The sequence below is a fragment of the Nelusetta ayraudi genome, unplaced genomic scaffold (genome assembly GCF_046127955.1).
Source record: "Nelusetta ayraudi isolate G7.1 ecotype Tasmania unplaced genomic scaffold, CSIRO-AGI_Nayr_v1 ptg000003l, whole genome shotgun sequence".
In the NCBI taxonomy this organism is placed as follows: domain Eukaryota; kingdom Metazoa; phylum Chordata; class Actinopteri; order Tetraodontiformes; family Monacanthidae; genus Nelusetta; species Nelusetta ayraudi.
The window spans coordinates 1,363,779-1,377,483 of NW_027466053.1; the positions used below are offsets into that span (position 1 = coordinate 1,363,779).

Genomic DNA, 13,705 nt, shown 5'->3' on the forward strand with positions numbered 1-13,705 from the left:
TATGAATTATTTTGAACTCTTTTTTTTTTTTTTTTTTATGTTTTGGAGTTGTTTTTTTTCCCCCACCGGAAATACACATTCCTTTGTGGAGAATCACTTCCGCTAGCAAGCTTTGTTGTTGCTAAGGTTTGTTTGAGAGGGTAGAGGTATTGCTATTTAAATAAATACGACTCTTCTTATACAAATATAGAAGTATGGGGAAAAAGCACAAGAAGCATAAGCCGGAATGGAGAACTGTCGATGGTAATTAAATACTTTTTTTTGTTACCACATTGCTTTTGTTGAACTAACTTCTCGTCGTTATAGCCAGTTCAGCCTAGACACTAATACAAAAATAAAATAAAAATGTTATAATAATGATGATAATGATTTTGCTATTTATAGTAGCTGTTGTTGGCATTCGCTGCTTTTACTAAAATATGTTCAGTTAGCTTAAGTATATATCGACTGCATTACACCTCTGCAAGTAAGCGCCAGTAAATTATAATTAATTAGTATCTCATAAGTCATACCGTATATAATTGGTTATTTATTACACTGATTTTAATAGCTATTTTGATCGTGTGTCATTCATTTTTGCCTTTCAATTACTGTTGCTTATGTACGCTAAAAGAGATAAGCTGGTGAAACAACCTGATCACACCATCATTTTTTGACCACTGTGTCATATTTGTGTTCTTTTACCACAGCATGATTAACCTCCCTATGAGGCTAGCCTTACCCATTGACACTGTGCCCCGATGCCCACCTTAACTAAGACTAGTCCTTACACATTGACACTGTGCCTTGATGCCCACCTTAACAATCACCATTGTGTTTCATTTGCAGACTATGAAGACAAGGCTCTCGAGAAACCCTTAAAACTTGTGCTTAAAGTTGGAGGAAGTGAGATCACAGAGCTCTCTGGTTCGGGTCATGACTCCAGCTACTATGATGACAGATCAGACCACGAGCGTGAACGCCACAAAGAGAAGAAAAAGAAAAAGAAAAAGAAATCGGAAAAGGACAAGGACAAATATGTAGATGATGAGGAGCGAAGGCGCCGCAAGGTTGGTTTGCAAGAGAATATTTCACACTATAGTGCTGGAGTTGTTGCCACGGTTGAGTTTGTTTTCATTTTATGATATAGGAAGAAAAACGGAAGAAGAGAGAGCGAGAGCAGAATGAATCAGAAGCAGCAGCAGCTGCGGCTGCTGCTGCTGCTGCTGCAGCAGCTACTTCTGCACCAAGTGCCTGTGGACCAGTTGAACCTTTCACAATCACCAAAACTATAACTATAGGACTAGAGGTGAGGTACATAACTAAGAAAATATTTCCAGATTTTTGGTTTTGATAAGTCACTGTCAAATGTCACTTTATGCCAACAGCCGGAAGAGAAGAAAAAGAAGAAAGACAGAGACAGAGATAGAGACTTTGAAGTAGAACCTGAACTAGAGGAGTTTAACCCCAGTGTGACGGTGGACTTGGAGCAGCAAGGAGACAGGCCGGTCCGATCATGCAGAACCCAGCAAGGTAGGAATGTCCTTCCATCATCATTAATATAGCATATTTAATCAGACTATGTTGTTGTATATGTATCTTGTAATATCTATGAAGATGTGGATTAAAACGTCTTGCTTTCCTAAATTAGAGAATGAGGCAACTCCCCGTCAACAACTGCTGGAACACTTTCTGAGGCAGCTACAAAGGTTGGAAGCACTGAATCTACAGCTGTGCCTAGATTTTATACTGAGACTAAAATTTTTGCTTTGCACACAAATACCCATAAACTTCGAAAGTTTTTGTTCTGAAAGTTACTGTGTGCATCTTTTATGATGCCATACAATCACTAAGTTGTTTTGTTTTTTTACTTAAAGTCCTGCGATGGCAATTGACATATTTGCCCCTAGAAACACCTCATTTGCTATTCTTTAATCGTCATGAATCAATATGAAAAGTTTTTCTTTACAATGTTCTTTTTAAGAGTGGAAACGCTGGAATTTATAATTGTGGCCTGTCATTTGTCCTTCAGGAAAGACCCCCATGGGTTCTTCGCCTTTCCAGTAACAGATGCGATTGCTCCTGGTTACTCATCCATCATCAAGCATCCCATGGACTTCAGCACCATGAAAGACAGGATACATAACAATGAGTACAACACGGTTACAGAATTCAAGGTGAAGACTACTGCTGTGAAAAAAATAAAAATCCAGATTTTTCCAATGCAAGATTTGTCATAATTTTTTTTTTTCAGGCTGATTTTAAACTGATGTGTGACAACGCCATGGTTTACAACAGACCAGAAACGGTTTATTACAAGGCTGCCAAGAAATTGCTGCACACTGGATTCAAGATGATGAGCAAGGTAACTGCACATTGTTTGGAATACTTGCCGATACACAGGCATGGCGGTCCAAGGCGACGTTGAGTTAAACGTGGATCTGTCTTGGCATGGCCTTGTTTACAGGAGCGGCTGTTGGCGTTAAAGCGCAGCGTGTCTTTCATGCAGGACATGGACTACACGCAGCAGGCAGCCATCCTGGGAGATGAAGACCTCGCAACAGACATTCCCCCCCCAGAAATAATACCCATTCCAGTGGAGTCTGCTAAAAAGTCCAAGAAACAACCAGTTACAAAGGACGTGCCCAGGTATTGTGTCTGCGTGCAGTGTTTAGTCAGGCGGCATCACTTGGGAAGCCCTGACAACAGGCTCTGTTTTAGCCCCAGTTGATCTCATGAACTGCCACTGTTCCTATTGTATTTCAGCTATCTGTATGAACCAGAGGGGAATGCATGCAGCTTGACTGACAGCACAGCAGAAGAGCACGTTCTTGCCCTCGTGGAACATTCGGCAGATGAAGCGCGAGATCGGATCAACAGATACATGCCCTGTTCCAAGGTTCTGCAGCTCATCGTGCACATTGATTGACATATTGACAAAGCGAGGTCAGGGATTTCCTTGTTTAAAAGCCCAATGTTTATGATTTAGTAGCATCTGATGGTGATAATCATAAAATCATGAAACCCTCAACGGATCCACCTTCTGGACTTCTGTAGAAACATGGTGACGCAATATGGTTATCTTTTTTTGTTTACTCAAAACAAAAAAAAAATACTTTTTTTTTTAAACATTTACTTCATACCGGTGGATCACTTTGAAATGTTGCACACTGGGTGGGCCTTTAAATTAAGCAAAGTTTTACTTTACACTGATTGAGTGTAATTAGTATTGACGATGTGCTGTGCCATCTGTGTTTTCAGATGGGATATTTGCAGAAAGAGCCAGATGGTTCTCTTCTATATAATGTTGTAAATCAACTGGATCCCGACGCAGAAGGTCTGTTATCATTTTACTGCCCATTAAACGCCTTTATATTACCCCACGTTCATGCAGTATCTGCTGGTACATGTTTACGGTGTCAGATATCAGGAAAGCAATGCAAACTGCTGTTGGTTTGTTTGCAGAAGAGGAGACTCACAAGGTCGACCTGAGTTCTCTGTCCAATAAGCTGCTGCCTGGTTTGACAACTCTGGGTTTTAAAGATGACAGGAGGCACAAAGGTATGTCAACAAGTGCATTCTTTTGGTTGCATTTGTAACTGGTCATTTTAAATTCTATCCTCTAAAAAATGGCAAAAAGAAAACAATGTTTCTTGACCTAAAAAGTTTTTTTTTCTTCCTTGAAGTGACATTTCTCAGCAGTGCCTACAACGTTCAGAGCCTTCAGAACAACTCAGTTTTTCCAGACCTGCTGTCTGATGAAGTGGACATGCTCTACTCAGCATATGGAGATGACGCAGGGGTACAGTGTGCTCTCAGGTGGGAGGACTTTGCTCTGGAAAGTTTAACTCCCAGTTTGAAATGATCTTCCTCTAACTGTGTTTGTGTCGACTCTCAGCATACAGGAGTTTGTGAAGGGCTGTGGAGGGGCCACAAAGCGCTGGGTGGATGAGTTGCTGGACAAGATGACGGCAGGAGACCACACCAAAGCCACCACTCAAATCCTGCAGGTAGGTTTTTAATATCCGTCCTACCGTCTGTCAGACGGAGATGAAGCTGAGCAAACAATGCCATGCTGATTTGCAAGACCAGCCCAGTTTTGTCTTGCCACACGTGGTGGTGCTGCTTTAGAAAAAAATTGCTTTGTGTTCACTGTTCGGCATCAAATACGTTCTAACTCAAGTGTTCTTTGCCCTTTTTTAATTTAAGTGCACTTTATATGTTTGCCGAGAATGTGTTTCAAAATAAATGTTAGCTGAAGAAAAAGGCAGAGACAGACGAAGAAATTGTCCTGTATCTCGAATTTAAAAAAAAAAACAACAAAAATACCTGGTTGTAAAGACATTTGAATTTCCTGTGATGCTGACCAGATGACTGTCTCAGCCAGATGTATTAGCAGCTCCTGAATACCTCAAGTTTTATGACATTTTATTTTTTTCAGAAGAGAAACATAATGCTGAAACCTGATGAAACAAAATCCAGCCTCTGTGACCTGCAGGTATTCAATCATCTGCAGTTCATTTAAATATTTGATATAACATTTAAACAATTGCTTAACTGTCCTAAATTCTTATTTTTTATTGTCTAGATGGCAGATGGAAGTAGCATGGCCGAGGGCGGCTCAGTCCTGGACTTCATGTCAATGAAGAACTATCCAGACATGTCTCTGGATATATCCATGCTGAACTCACTAGGTAAGGATTTCAGTGTTACCATTTCTGTGTTGCCACAAATACATTGTCAACATCTATTTGAGGGAGCAAAATGTGTGTACAACGTTTGTGTTAATTTGCCAAGATTTTTTTTAGTTTTTTAAAATAATTCCTGTAATATTACCTTCAGTGATAATAGCTCGTGTCCTCTCCACTCAGGTAAAACTGTGAAAAAGGAGCCAGGAAACGAGGAGGGTCAGCAGCACTTTGACGATGCTGACAAGCTGCTACAGGAGTTCCAGGAGGCCCAAGTGGACAGAGTGGGATCCCGACCCTCATCTAACCTGTCGTCCCTCTCCAACGCCTCGGAGAGAGATCAGCACCACTTAGGTACCTGCGGTCAGAGCAAGCGCTGAAAAATTAATGAAGCTGTAAAAGTGCATTTCCAAGAAAACATACATTTCTAAGTTTGTGGCCTTGAGCCTTACATCAAACTTGCCACAAATGTTCAATTTCCGAATTTTTTCCTTCATGAATTCTAATGCGTAAGCCACTCTCTCCACAGGGAGCCCAGCACACCTGGGTAACCAGTCAGAAATGGTTCACGATCCCTACGAGTTCCTGCAGTCTCCGGAACCAGAGGGCACAGCCAACAACTGATCTGACACACACACACACACACACACACACACACACACACACACACACACACACACACACACACACACACTGCCACTTGGTGAAGATGGTGCCAACAGCCCTGTGTACTCCACCTGGGACCGTTTCAAGTGTGTGTGGAGGTGTTTTAAATACTAAATATGATTGTACAGTCTGTAGTTGATGGTTTCCTTTTGTATACGTGCAAAAAAATAAATGTTTGTGTGTTTTGTTTTGTTTTTTAAAAAAAATGTGAGATTTGTTATTCAAATAAGACACCATGGCATCCACCCACGTACTTGGTGCGGAAACAGCTGCAGGCTGACAGTAGCCATAGTAGATTGAGAGAAGAAATGGTGGGTAACCCAGAATACCTGGGGCGTACATCTATTCAACGTATATAAATATAACAGATTCGGCCTAAATGCAGAAGTTCCCAACATCTCTCGCAGTTCCCCCTTGCTCTGCTCGGAAATGAGCAGTGACTTATTTCGAGGCGCTCCTTTCTGACGGGAATCCAGCGTGCATTTCTGTGTTCATGATGAACTGAACGAAGCAATATCCCTATAAGGGAGGAACAAGCGTGCAGTGCGATCGCCAAGGGACCGCAATAAAAAGTTGGAAATCAAGGCAGCGAGGCGGTCGCAGTACGCATGCGCTGTAGGACGGTTTCCATAGCGCTGCGCCGACCTGCTGAGTGAGTCGAATCCACAACTTCTCACTACTCGGCCACTGATTCTCGGGACTCTTGGACGGTTCATTTCGATTTCATGGACGGGTAGTTTTTGTTTTTGTGTGACCTCCTTGTTGCTCTCTTGGTTTTTATTTGATCATGCAAATGTCCCTTGAAGCACCTGCTCGGCTGACAAAGTAATCATGGTCGCGTTGGAAGTCTCCGTCTGATGGTGAAAAGGGAGAGATTGGAGCTTTAACGAGGGTCGAAGTAAGTAGCGACACTTTGTTTTTAAACTTTGCTTTCACTATTGCTTTGTTTATGCGAAGTGGGCTCAAATCTGACCATTGACAAGTCTTTTGTCTATAGATATGTTCAGAACGCACCAGACGATACCTTTTCAGTGGTGGGTGAAAGCCTCTCATTTTCACCCTTTTGTGCGATTTGCAGAAGTTGAGCGTGAGAAAGTCAGGCCAAGGGGGCAAACATGTGATTGCAAAGCTTTATCTTAAAAAGGAGGGGGAGGGGTGGTGGGGCGCCTCGAGCGTTTGATTCGAGATCAGCTGTTTTCTCCACATCGAGACAATGTACTTCTTGTTGCTGTCGCGCTGCGCAGTTTTTAAAGTTGCTTTGGTTCACCGATTTCGAAGTTTTTTCAGTGACACAGCCTTGTGCGCAGAAAAAACACTAAGAAAAAGCAACAGATCCCATGGAAAACAAATAGGAAAAGTGATGCTTCGATGGAGCCTCCGCAGTTCTGATTGGGGGGCGGGAACACGGCAGTCACTTGCGAGGTGCTGCTTCCTTCTGATGTAAAAAAAAAAAAAATCAAGTGACTAAGATCAAACCTACTGGGAAGCAGAACCATCAGATGTCAAATCTGTACTTTTTTTCGTTTCTGGAGAGTTGATTGAAAGGCGAGACACAGTATTGGAGCAAATCATGGCCAAAGTGATCTGAGGTGTAGAGTATGTGACCTTCAAACTACTTCCTGTCTGGAATGTTTTACATTTACAAGGAGACGCACTATCAGCAGCACCAGCTTTAGACCAAGAAGAGGGTTGGAAACCACCTGTGATTTTCTTTTTTCTAGGTGTCATTTAAACTTAGATCCTGCTACACTGCTGGCTTTTTGTGTAAAAAGTAATAATTAAGTGCATACGCTCATCAATGCAACATTTTGTTGTAGATTGTCGCGTGTTGGTTAATCCAGGAAAGAATCATACAAAAATACTAAGTTTCAAAAATACTGAAAAAACAAGCAATCATGGATCATGGATTCCCCGTTGGATGGTCAGAAGAGCAGCCCCAGATTAACCGAGATGGAAGTCTACAGGTGACCCCCCCCCCCCCTCCCCCAAGTGAGAATGAGAATCCTGTCTTCAGTCCGAGTTTATGTAGGATGACGTCCTATCCGTTGCAATGAGGGGTCATGGTTCAAGCTTAACCCCTCTGATTGGCTTCCTCTCGACCCTCCCGATGGAAACAGTTGATGCCCTGAGAGTATGACAGATTAAGAGAAAGAAGGAGGAATCGCCACCTAAACAGAAAAAGGTCAAACTCCCCTTCCTTCCGATGCTTTGGAGGAAGGACAGTGATTTTTGGTTGAGTGTCCGCACACTCAGCATTTAAGAACAGTGCCTTATTTGAGCAACCACTCAACCGAGTACTCAAAGAACAGTACGCTGTGTATGAGCGACCACTGTCTTTGCCTCATCATTACTGGTCACTTCCTGGACTTATGAATGTTTACCTATGCTGCCTGACAAAATCACTATTATTGATCCTAACAAGATGCAAGTATTTTGTTGTTTTTTTGATTCCATTAACAATTTAATTCTCATTTCTGTCAAAGTGCTCATGTTTGTGCAGATTTCACTCTGCCAGTGTTTCCTCGCAGCATGTTGTGTCTCCAGCCTGACAACAAACTCCACCAGAAACAGGAAAAGCCCATCAATGACTTCTCTCGCTTGCTCCACAGAACTGCAATGAATTCCCAACTCATTTCCCCAGCAAATGTGCTTTTACTGTGATAGAGACGAGCCTCGTGGCACGTTTTATTCTGCAATTTATCGTTGAAAGGCGCCTAGATGAAGTCTTCTCCTTTCTGTGTCTGTCTCTGCTGCCCTCCTCCCGTACCGCCCAGATGAGCTGCTTCAGTCAGAGTTTGAGACGCACGTCCCCGGTGCACAGCGGCGGTGGCAGAAACGAGCTGGTCCTCTCTAAACCCCCCAGGGTGAACGGGTGGTCCTGGCCCCCGCAGGTGTTCCAGGTGGTCGGCTGGCTGCTGTACGGCTACCTGGCCGTCGTCGGCTTCGGCGTCTACATCCCTCTGCTGCCTCTGCCGTGGAGCCACGTGCTCTACGCCGTATCCTTGCTGCGTCTCTTTGCTGTTGAGTCCGAGTCTCTCAGATTGGAAGTGTGAAGTAAACGTTTGTCTTTCCTGCTCGTGGACCAGACAAGCATCCTGTTGTGCGTGTGGGGCCTCGGCCGTGCACAAACTGTGTCTGTCTCCTCTATGAACAGCGAGAGGCATCATCGTCTGTTACTTCTGTCACATGGCGAACACTGAGGCGTCGCTCAGTCATAAGTTCCGGTGACATTGGAAACCGACTGCAGACAAACCGATGCTCTGTGTGCGCGCTCTGCCGACTGCGTCCACTCTTTATCGTGGTTTGTTCTTCCAGCTGGATCGTTTTCTTTTTCCTCAAATCTTTGTCAAGATCACAGCGGTGGCCTTCATGGTGCACTTTTTCAGCCATGTGGCTGCGGTGACCATAGACCCGGCTGACGCCAGCGTGAGGGCAAAGCAGAGCTACTCCAGTCCCATGCCCCTCTTCGACCGATCCAAGCAGTCTCACGTCATCCAGGACCTGCACTGCTACCTGTGTGACGTCAAGGTGTATGTGTTCGCAGTTTCACATCGGCGATGACGATTTAAAATGTAGCGCTGCTTAGAGGTAAAACATGAGTGATTTTAACATTGTACATTCTGACTTTAAGGGGCCCAAAAGTGAAACACTGTGGGGTTTGCAACAAGTGTGTGGAAGACTTTGATCATCACTGCAAGTGGCTGAACACCTGCGTGGGAGGCAGAAACTACTGGTGAGACATTTGGGACGGAGTAGTTTCAGGAAAGAGCTGGTAAAAATATATGGAAATGGGCGTCCTTTAAAAAAAAAAAAAAACTTTTAAAAAGTGATTGGTAAAATATTCTGTCTCCTCCAAAGGACTGGTCAGACTTTCTGGAGCTTGCTAGCAACAGCTTAAGGGTTTTTTTTTGACAACAGTAGAATCTCAGCCCCCTGGTGAGCTTCCATGTCAAAACCATTTGGGAACAAAAGCAAAACCACATTTTCCATGCAGAAAAGCATTCAATGCTGAATGAATGATTGTTTTATTTCATATGAATGACAGACATACAAACCAAAAGGACAGGTAAGAAGCCAAGGCTGAAGGTGTGCGTTGTTTTCTCCTCAGGTTCTTCTTTGTCGCGCTGTTGTCCGCCGCACTCGGCGTCTTCTTCCTTGTCGTTGTCATCTTGTTCATATTTATCCAGCACTACCTGGACCCCAACAGCCTCCGGACCGCTCCCCAGTTTGACGGTGAGTCTGCATCCTTGGTTGCTTCATCGGTCAGAGAGGAAGGCAGAGAAAACACCCCTAACACCTTGTGCAACATTCAAAGCTGCGTGTCTGTGTCCTTTTTCATGCTGCAGGCACACTAGGGAACGACACGTGGCTGGTGTTTCTGCCTTTAGCCCCTATAAAGACGACTTCAGCCAGTCTCCTTATACTGGCCTTTGTGACGGTCATGCTGAGCATCGTCGCGCTGCTGATGTTGGGTCACCTACTGGGTTTCCACTTCTACCTCTGTAAGAAACATCTTGAGGACGTTTGATAGCGCTACTTCGTCTTGTCTTTGGCTGTGTTCAGACTGCAGGTGAATCTGATTTTAATCAGATTCCTTCTCAAATCCGATTTTTAGGGCTGACTGTCCACACTGTTTTTAGCAAGTGTCCAAATGGGATCTGGCTCATTTCGGACTGGGCCATATTATTGAACCATCTCACAGGTTGCTGTAGCAATGACGTCGGAGTGGAGGCATGGTCATTGCGACAGCGGCACTTGTTGCGATATATGGCCTGGAGCTTGGCTTGAATGGAGCTAAAGTATCTCCCCGCACACTGATGAGCCAATCAGTTTCCTCCTCTGTCCAGGGACTGTTGTGCTGTGTCTCAATTCAGGGTCTGCATCCTCGAAGTACGCATTTTGAAAGGAAGTTGCGTCATAGCACTGCGCTATGGCTTGTCCCAATTCCCAAGGGTGCTTAGGACGCTCAAAATGCGTACTCGGAATGTGCCCTCGTTTTAGCCGATTCCAAGGATGCACCGCTACTATCCTTCGAGGACTTATGTATCCCATGATGCTTTGCGTGCTGCTGCAAAGCATTGTGAGATCTTGGGAAGTCAGCTGAAATTAGCGGCATGTGCTGGTAAAGACACTTCACATAAATTATTATTATTATTATTATTATTATTATTATTATTATTATTATTATATAAGTATTGAAATTTCACATAAAATATGCAGCTTTAACATCTGGTTTTTACTTATTTGAATATCGAACGGCATCGTTAGATGGCGAACCAATGGTTAGCTTGATGCTATAAAAACGTCAATTCCGGGGTTGGCCAGCAGGAGGGAACGGCGGTGACGCAACGAGGAAATACGCCGAAGGCTAGACCGTCCCGTGTGGTTACCGAGGAAGGCGGGGTTTGGTCCGTCCTTCTAGGCTGGGTCCTCGAAGGACGCTTCCTTCAGACTGAGGACGCTCGTTTCGAAGGGTGCAGACCCTGAATTGAGACACAGCCTTGGTCTCGACTGCTTCTGTCTGCTCCATGACGTTACAGCTCCGCACCTCCAATTGTGCCCTCTGGTGGCGCTCTCTGCTCTGGCGCATTGGCTCTTGTGTCACTAGAGTGACATCACGGACAGTCAAAACCCACCGCTGTGTTTGGAGCTGTTCACACCGTGACGCATCTGTCCAAATGCAATTTGAAACCACCTCCCCAATGTGGTTTCGATTCGTCTTGCAAAAATCGGATTTCATGTGCTTTGTGACTGTTGATACTACAAAAGAGCCATCCAGTTTCAATCTGGATGGGCTAAAAATCGGATTTTGGCTGGCAGTCTGAACGCGCCCTTGCTCATCCAAGCCTTTTAGTGACCTTTCTGCTCTTCCCGCCACAGTTTACAAAGGCATAAGCACCTTTGATTACATTAAGATGCAGCGGCAGAGAGGCAGCAGGAGCCAAAATGCCGGGGCAGGAAACCCGCGTGAGGCCGGTGCTGGCAACAGCGTGCCACAGGTGAGACCGTTTTCTTGTCTCCCCGACTGCGTGTCACATGTTCACACTGTCCTGCATCTGATAGTAATTTCTCTTAAAAGAACCAGGACACCTCCATCGACTGCGAGCCAGCCTTATCCCAGAGTTCAAGGTAAATCCCGTCCACCATGCCTGTTGCTGTGCAGCCGCCGCAGCGAAGCGTGCAGAGGGCGATAATGACGATAACGAGCGCGGCTCCTGTTTTCCTGCAGCGCTTGCAATTTCAAAGACGAAGGCCCTCTTGCGAGCCGTCTCTCTGATTCTATATGCAGAGAGGTGAGGATGTTTACGTGCAACTGCTTCCAGTGATCAGATGCATGAAGCCTTTCATGGAGTTTGTGTGTTTCTCTTTAGTTCAATGGGTTGAAGAAGTCAGTAGAGGAGAGCAGACTGCAGTACGGCTCACAAAAAACACCAGAGACACAAAGTAAGTGGTTTTTGTTGTTGATTTAGTATTTTTATGTGGTAGAGAGACAGAGTCTGTGTTTCTTGTTTGCTTTTGTTTTGTTTGTTTTTTGTTTTTGTTTTTTGGGGGGGGCATTCTCACCAAATGTTGTTCATGTTGTGCACTTGGATGGTAAGATCAGCCCACTAGGTGGTGCCAAGTGCTTGACATTTGCTGAAGTGGGTCAGCGCTACATGACTAAGTCTGAAGTGACTCAAGTCAGTATAAAAGCAAGAAGAAAGAAAGAAAAATAAGAGTCACTCAGTATAAATAAATCAAGTCATTAGTCCATATGTGAAAACTGAATACACTGCAATGAGGACACATGTGGTGCAGGATTCTATCCCAGTTTCCGTCAGTCTGGTTTTTGTGTTAATGTAGGAAAAAACAACAACATTGTGCATAAGTTTCAAAGACGCCTCTGTCTGCTTGCATCATAGTGGACCAGTCTTGTTTCCATATTTGCTTGCTCACAGTGCAAATTAAAAATAAGTAAAGTGCACATCTCTATCAGACAGCTCTGGGATTAGTCAGTCTTTTAGAATGAAAAAGTTATTTATTCTTTTTGTTTGCTCAAGAAAGATTAATCATGATGTCTGTTTGTCTGTGACTCTGGAAGAGGAATTACGTATGAGGGACGTGAAGAGTTGGAAGCCTCATGACGAAGAGGAGGTCCGGAGCAGCGGGGACAAGTCTGTCGACGGCGTTCCCAGTGTGCAGAACCCTCTGGGCAGCTCCATCATAATCCCACATGATTCCTAGTGCGAGCTGCTTCCTGCACACTGGTGTGTTGGAGGAACTGTTGGCCGTGGAATTACACTTGGAACTGAGCCTTGCAACTTAAGGACGATTGATGATCTTCATAACTACTAAGCCATAATTGTTTTGTTTTTTTTGTTCCTTGTTAAATTAATGTTTTTAAATATTTTAATCTATACTGTGTATTTTGTGTGCTATTTAAAGTATTGTTTTATTTGTTTTTGGAGGGATTTAATGTCAATCCCTCTTACATGTTGGCCTCTTTTCAGCTCAGTATGCGTTTTGGGCACTTTTCTGAAAATATGGAACATTTTAGAGTTTACCGTTCCCACAAAATTCAACATGTTTTTCCCCTGATGATCAAATTGTCAATGGTAGAGTAGAGAACGTCCTGTAGAGAACACATTAGCTTTCTTTTAACATGTTATTTAATTCTGGATTTCATAAAGCTGGGAGTGACCAGTGTCTGTTTTACTTGAATATAAAAATTTGAATTCACATATTCAGTGCTCGGCTGGTTGTTCTTTGTCTCCTTGATTTTTGCAGACATAAGTGTCACGAAACACAACCTAACTAACACAACCACTGAGAACTCTTACTTTGGATTGGTTTTCTCTCCTTTTGCCTATATTCCCTATTTAACTACAAGTATATATTGCCGATATAAGTGACTTGACAGGTTTAAACGTCACATATGAAGGACACATAATCAATGCCAAGACTATATAGAAAATTGCATTTGCCTTAGTGCCTTTTTTCTTAATAAAAGTTGGCTGTTTTTTTTTTGTAAAGTCAGGTGCTTTTAATATGAACCTGCAGCTATTTTGTGATTTGTGACTTCAGATTATTATTTCTGAGACCACAAATATTCATTCTGATGTCTGGTTAGAAGCTTGGGTGGACTAATTTGGACCCATGTAAGCTAACCGAACAGTTGTGAAAAGATATTGAGAAAATGTTTCAACACCAGGGTTTATGTCTTCTGCAATTTTTAACTGATTTTCAGTCCTTTTTTTTGTGGCAAAATCCATCAACACTTAATTAAGGCCTTTGGATTTAAGCCAGTAATTAGACCACTGAACCCTGTTAAAATAACCTTAGAAGAAAGAATGAACACCACGGCCTTGTGATTTCAGTTCAGGGCTTCTTGC

At 43.6% G+C, this 13,705-nt stretch overlaps 2 protein-coding genes across 4 annotated transcripts; both read left to right on the forward strand.

Annotated features, from left to right (window-relative positions):
• The first annotated feature begins 79 nt into the window (after positions 1-79).
• On the forward strand, positions 80-5,576 carry brd9 (bromodomain containing 9). Of its 2 annotated transcripts, none has more exons than XM_076027887.1 (17): positions 80-243; positions 829-1,049; positions 1,130-1,288; positions 1,368-1,512; positions 1,631-1,688; positions 2,012-2,156; positions 2,234-2,344; positions 2,489-2,628; positions 2,746-2,878; positions 3,241-3,316; positions 3,445-3,540; positions 3,666-3,798; positions 3,878-3,989; positions 4,421-4,477; positions 4,568-4,673; positions 4,851-5,021; positions 5,197-5,576. In XM_076027887.1, exons 1-17 carry the CDS (start codon positions 195-197, stop codon positions 5,289-5,291), a joined length of 2,007 nt encoding a protein of 668 aa, XP_075884002.1. In that variant the 5' UTR covers positions 80-194; the 3' UTR covers positions 5,292-5,576. The 2 variants fall into 2 exon arrangements, with proteins under 2 accessions (XP_075884002.1, XP_075883995.1); XM_076027880.1 differs by having other exon boundaries at positions 81-243; positions 2,447-2,628.
• A 158-nt stretch (positions 5,577-5,734) lies between these two features.
• zdhhc11 (zDHHC palmitoyltransferase 11) lies at positions 5,735-13,056 on the forward strand. Of its 2 annotated transcripts, XM_076027905.1 has the most exons (11): positions 5,735-6,231; positions 8,108-8,329; positions 8,685-8,863; positions 8,965-9,066; positions 9,442-9,566; positions 9,680-9,835; positions 11,214-11,332; positions 11,413-11,462; positions 11,563-11,626; positions 11,705-11,777; positions 12,415-13,056. In XM_076027905.1, the coding sequence occupies exons 2-11, from the start codon at positions 8,108-8,110 to the stop codon at positions 12,555-12,557; spliced, it is 1,233 nt and encodes a 410-aa protein (XP_075884020.1). In that variant the 5' UTR covers positions 5,735-6,231; the 3' UTR covers positions 12,558-13,056. The 2 variants fall into 2 exon arrangements, with proteins under 2 accessions (XP_075884020.1, XP_075884012.1); XM_076027897.1 differs by lacking the exon at positions 11,563-11,626 and having other exon boundaries at positions 5,737-6,231; positions 11,214-11,462.
• Positions 13,057-13,705: the final 649 nt, after the last annotated feature.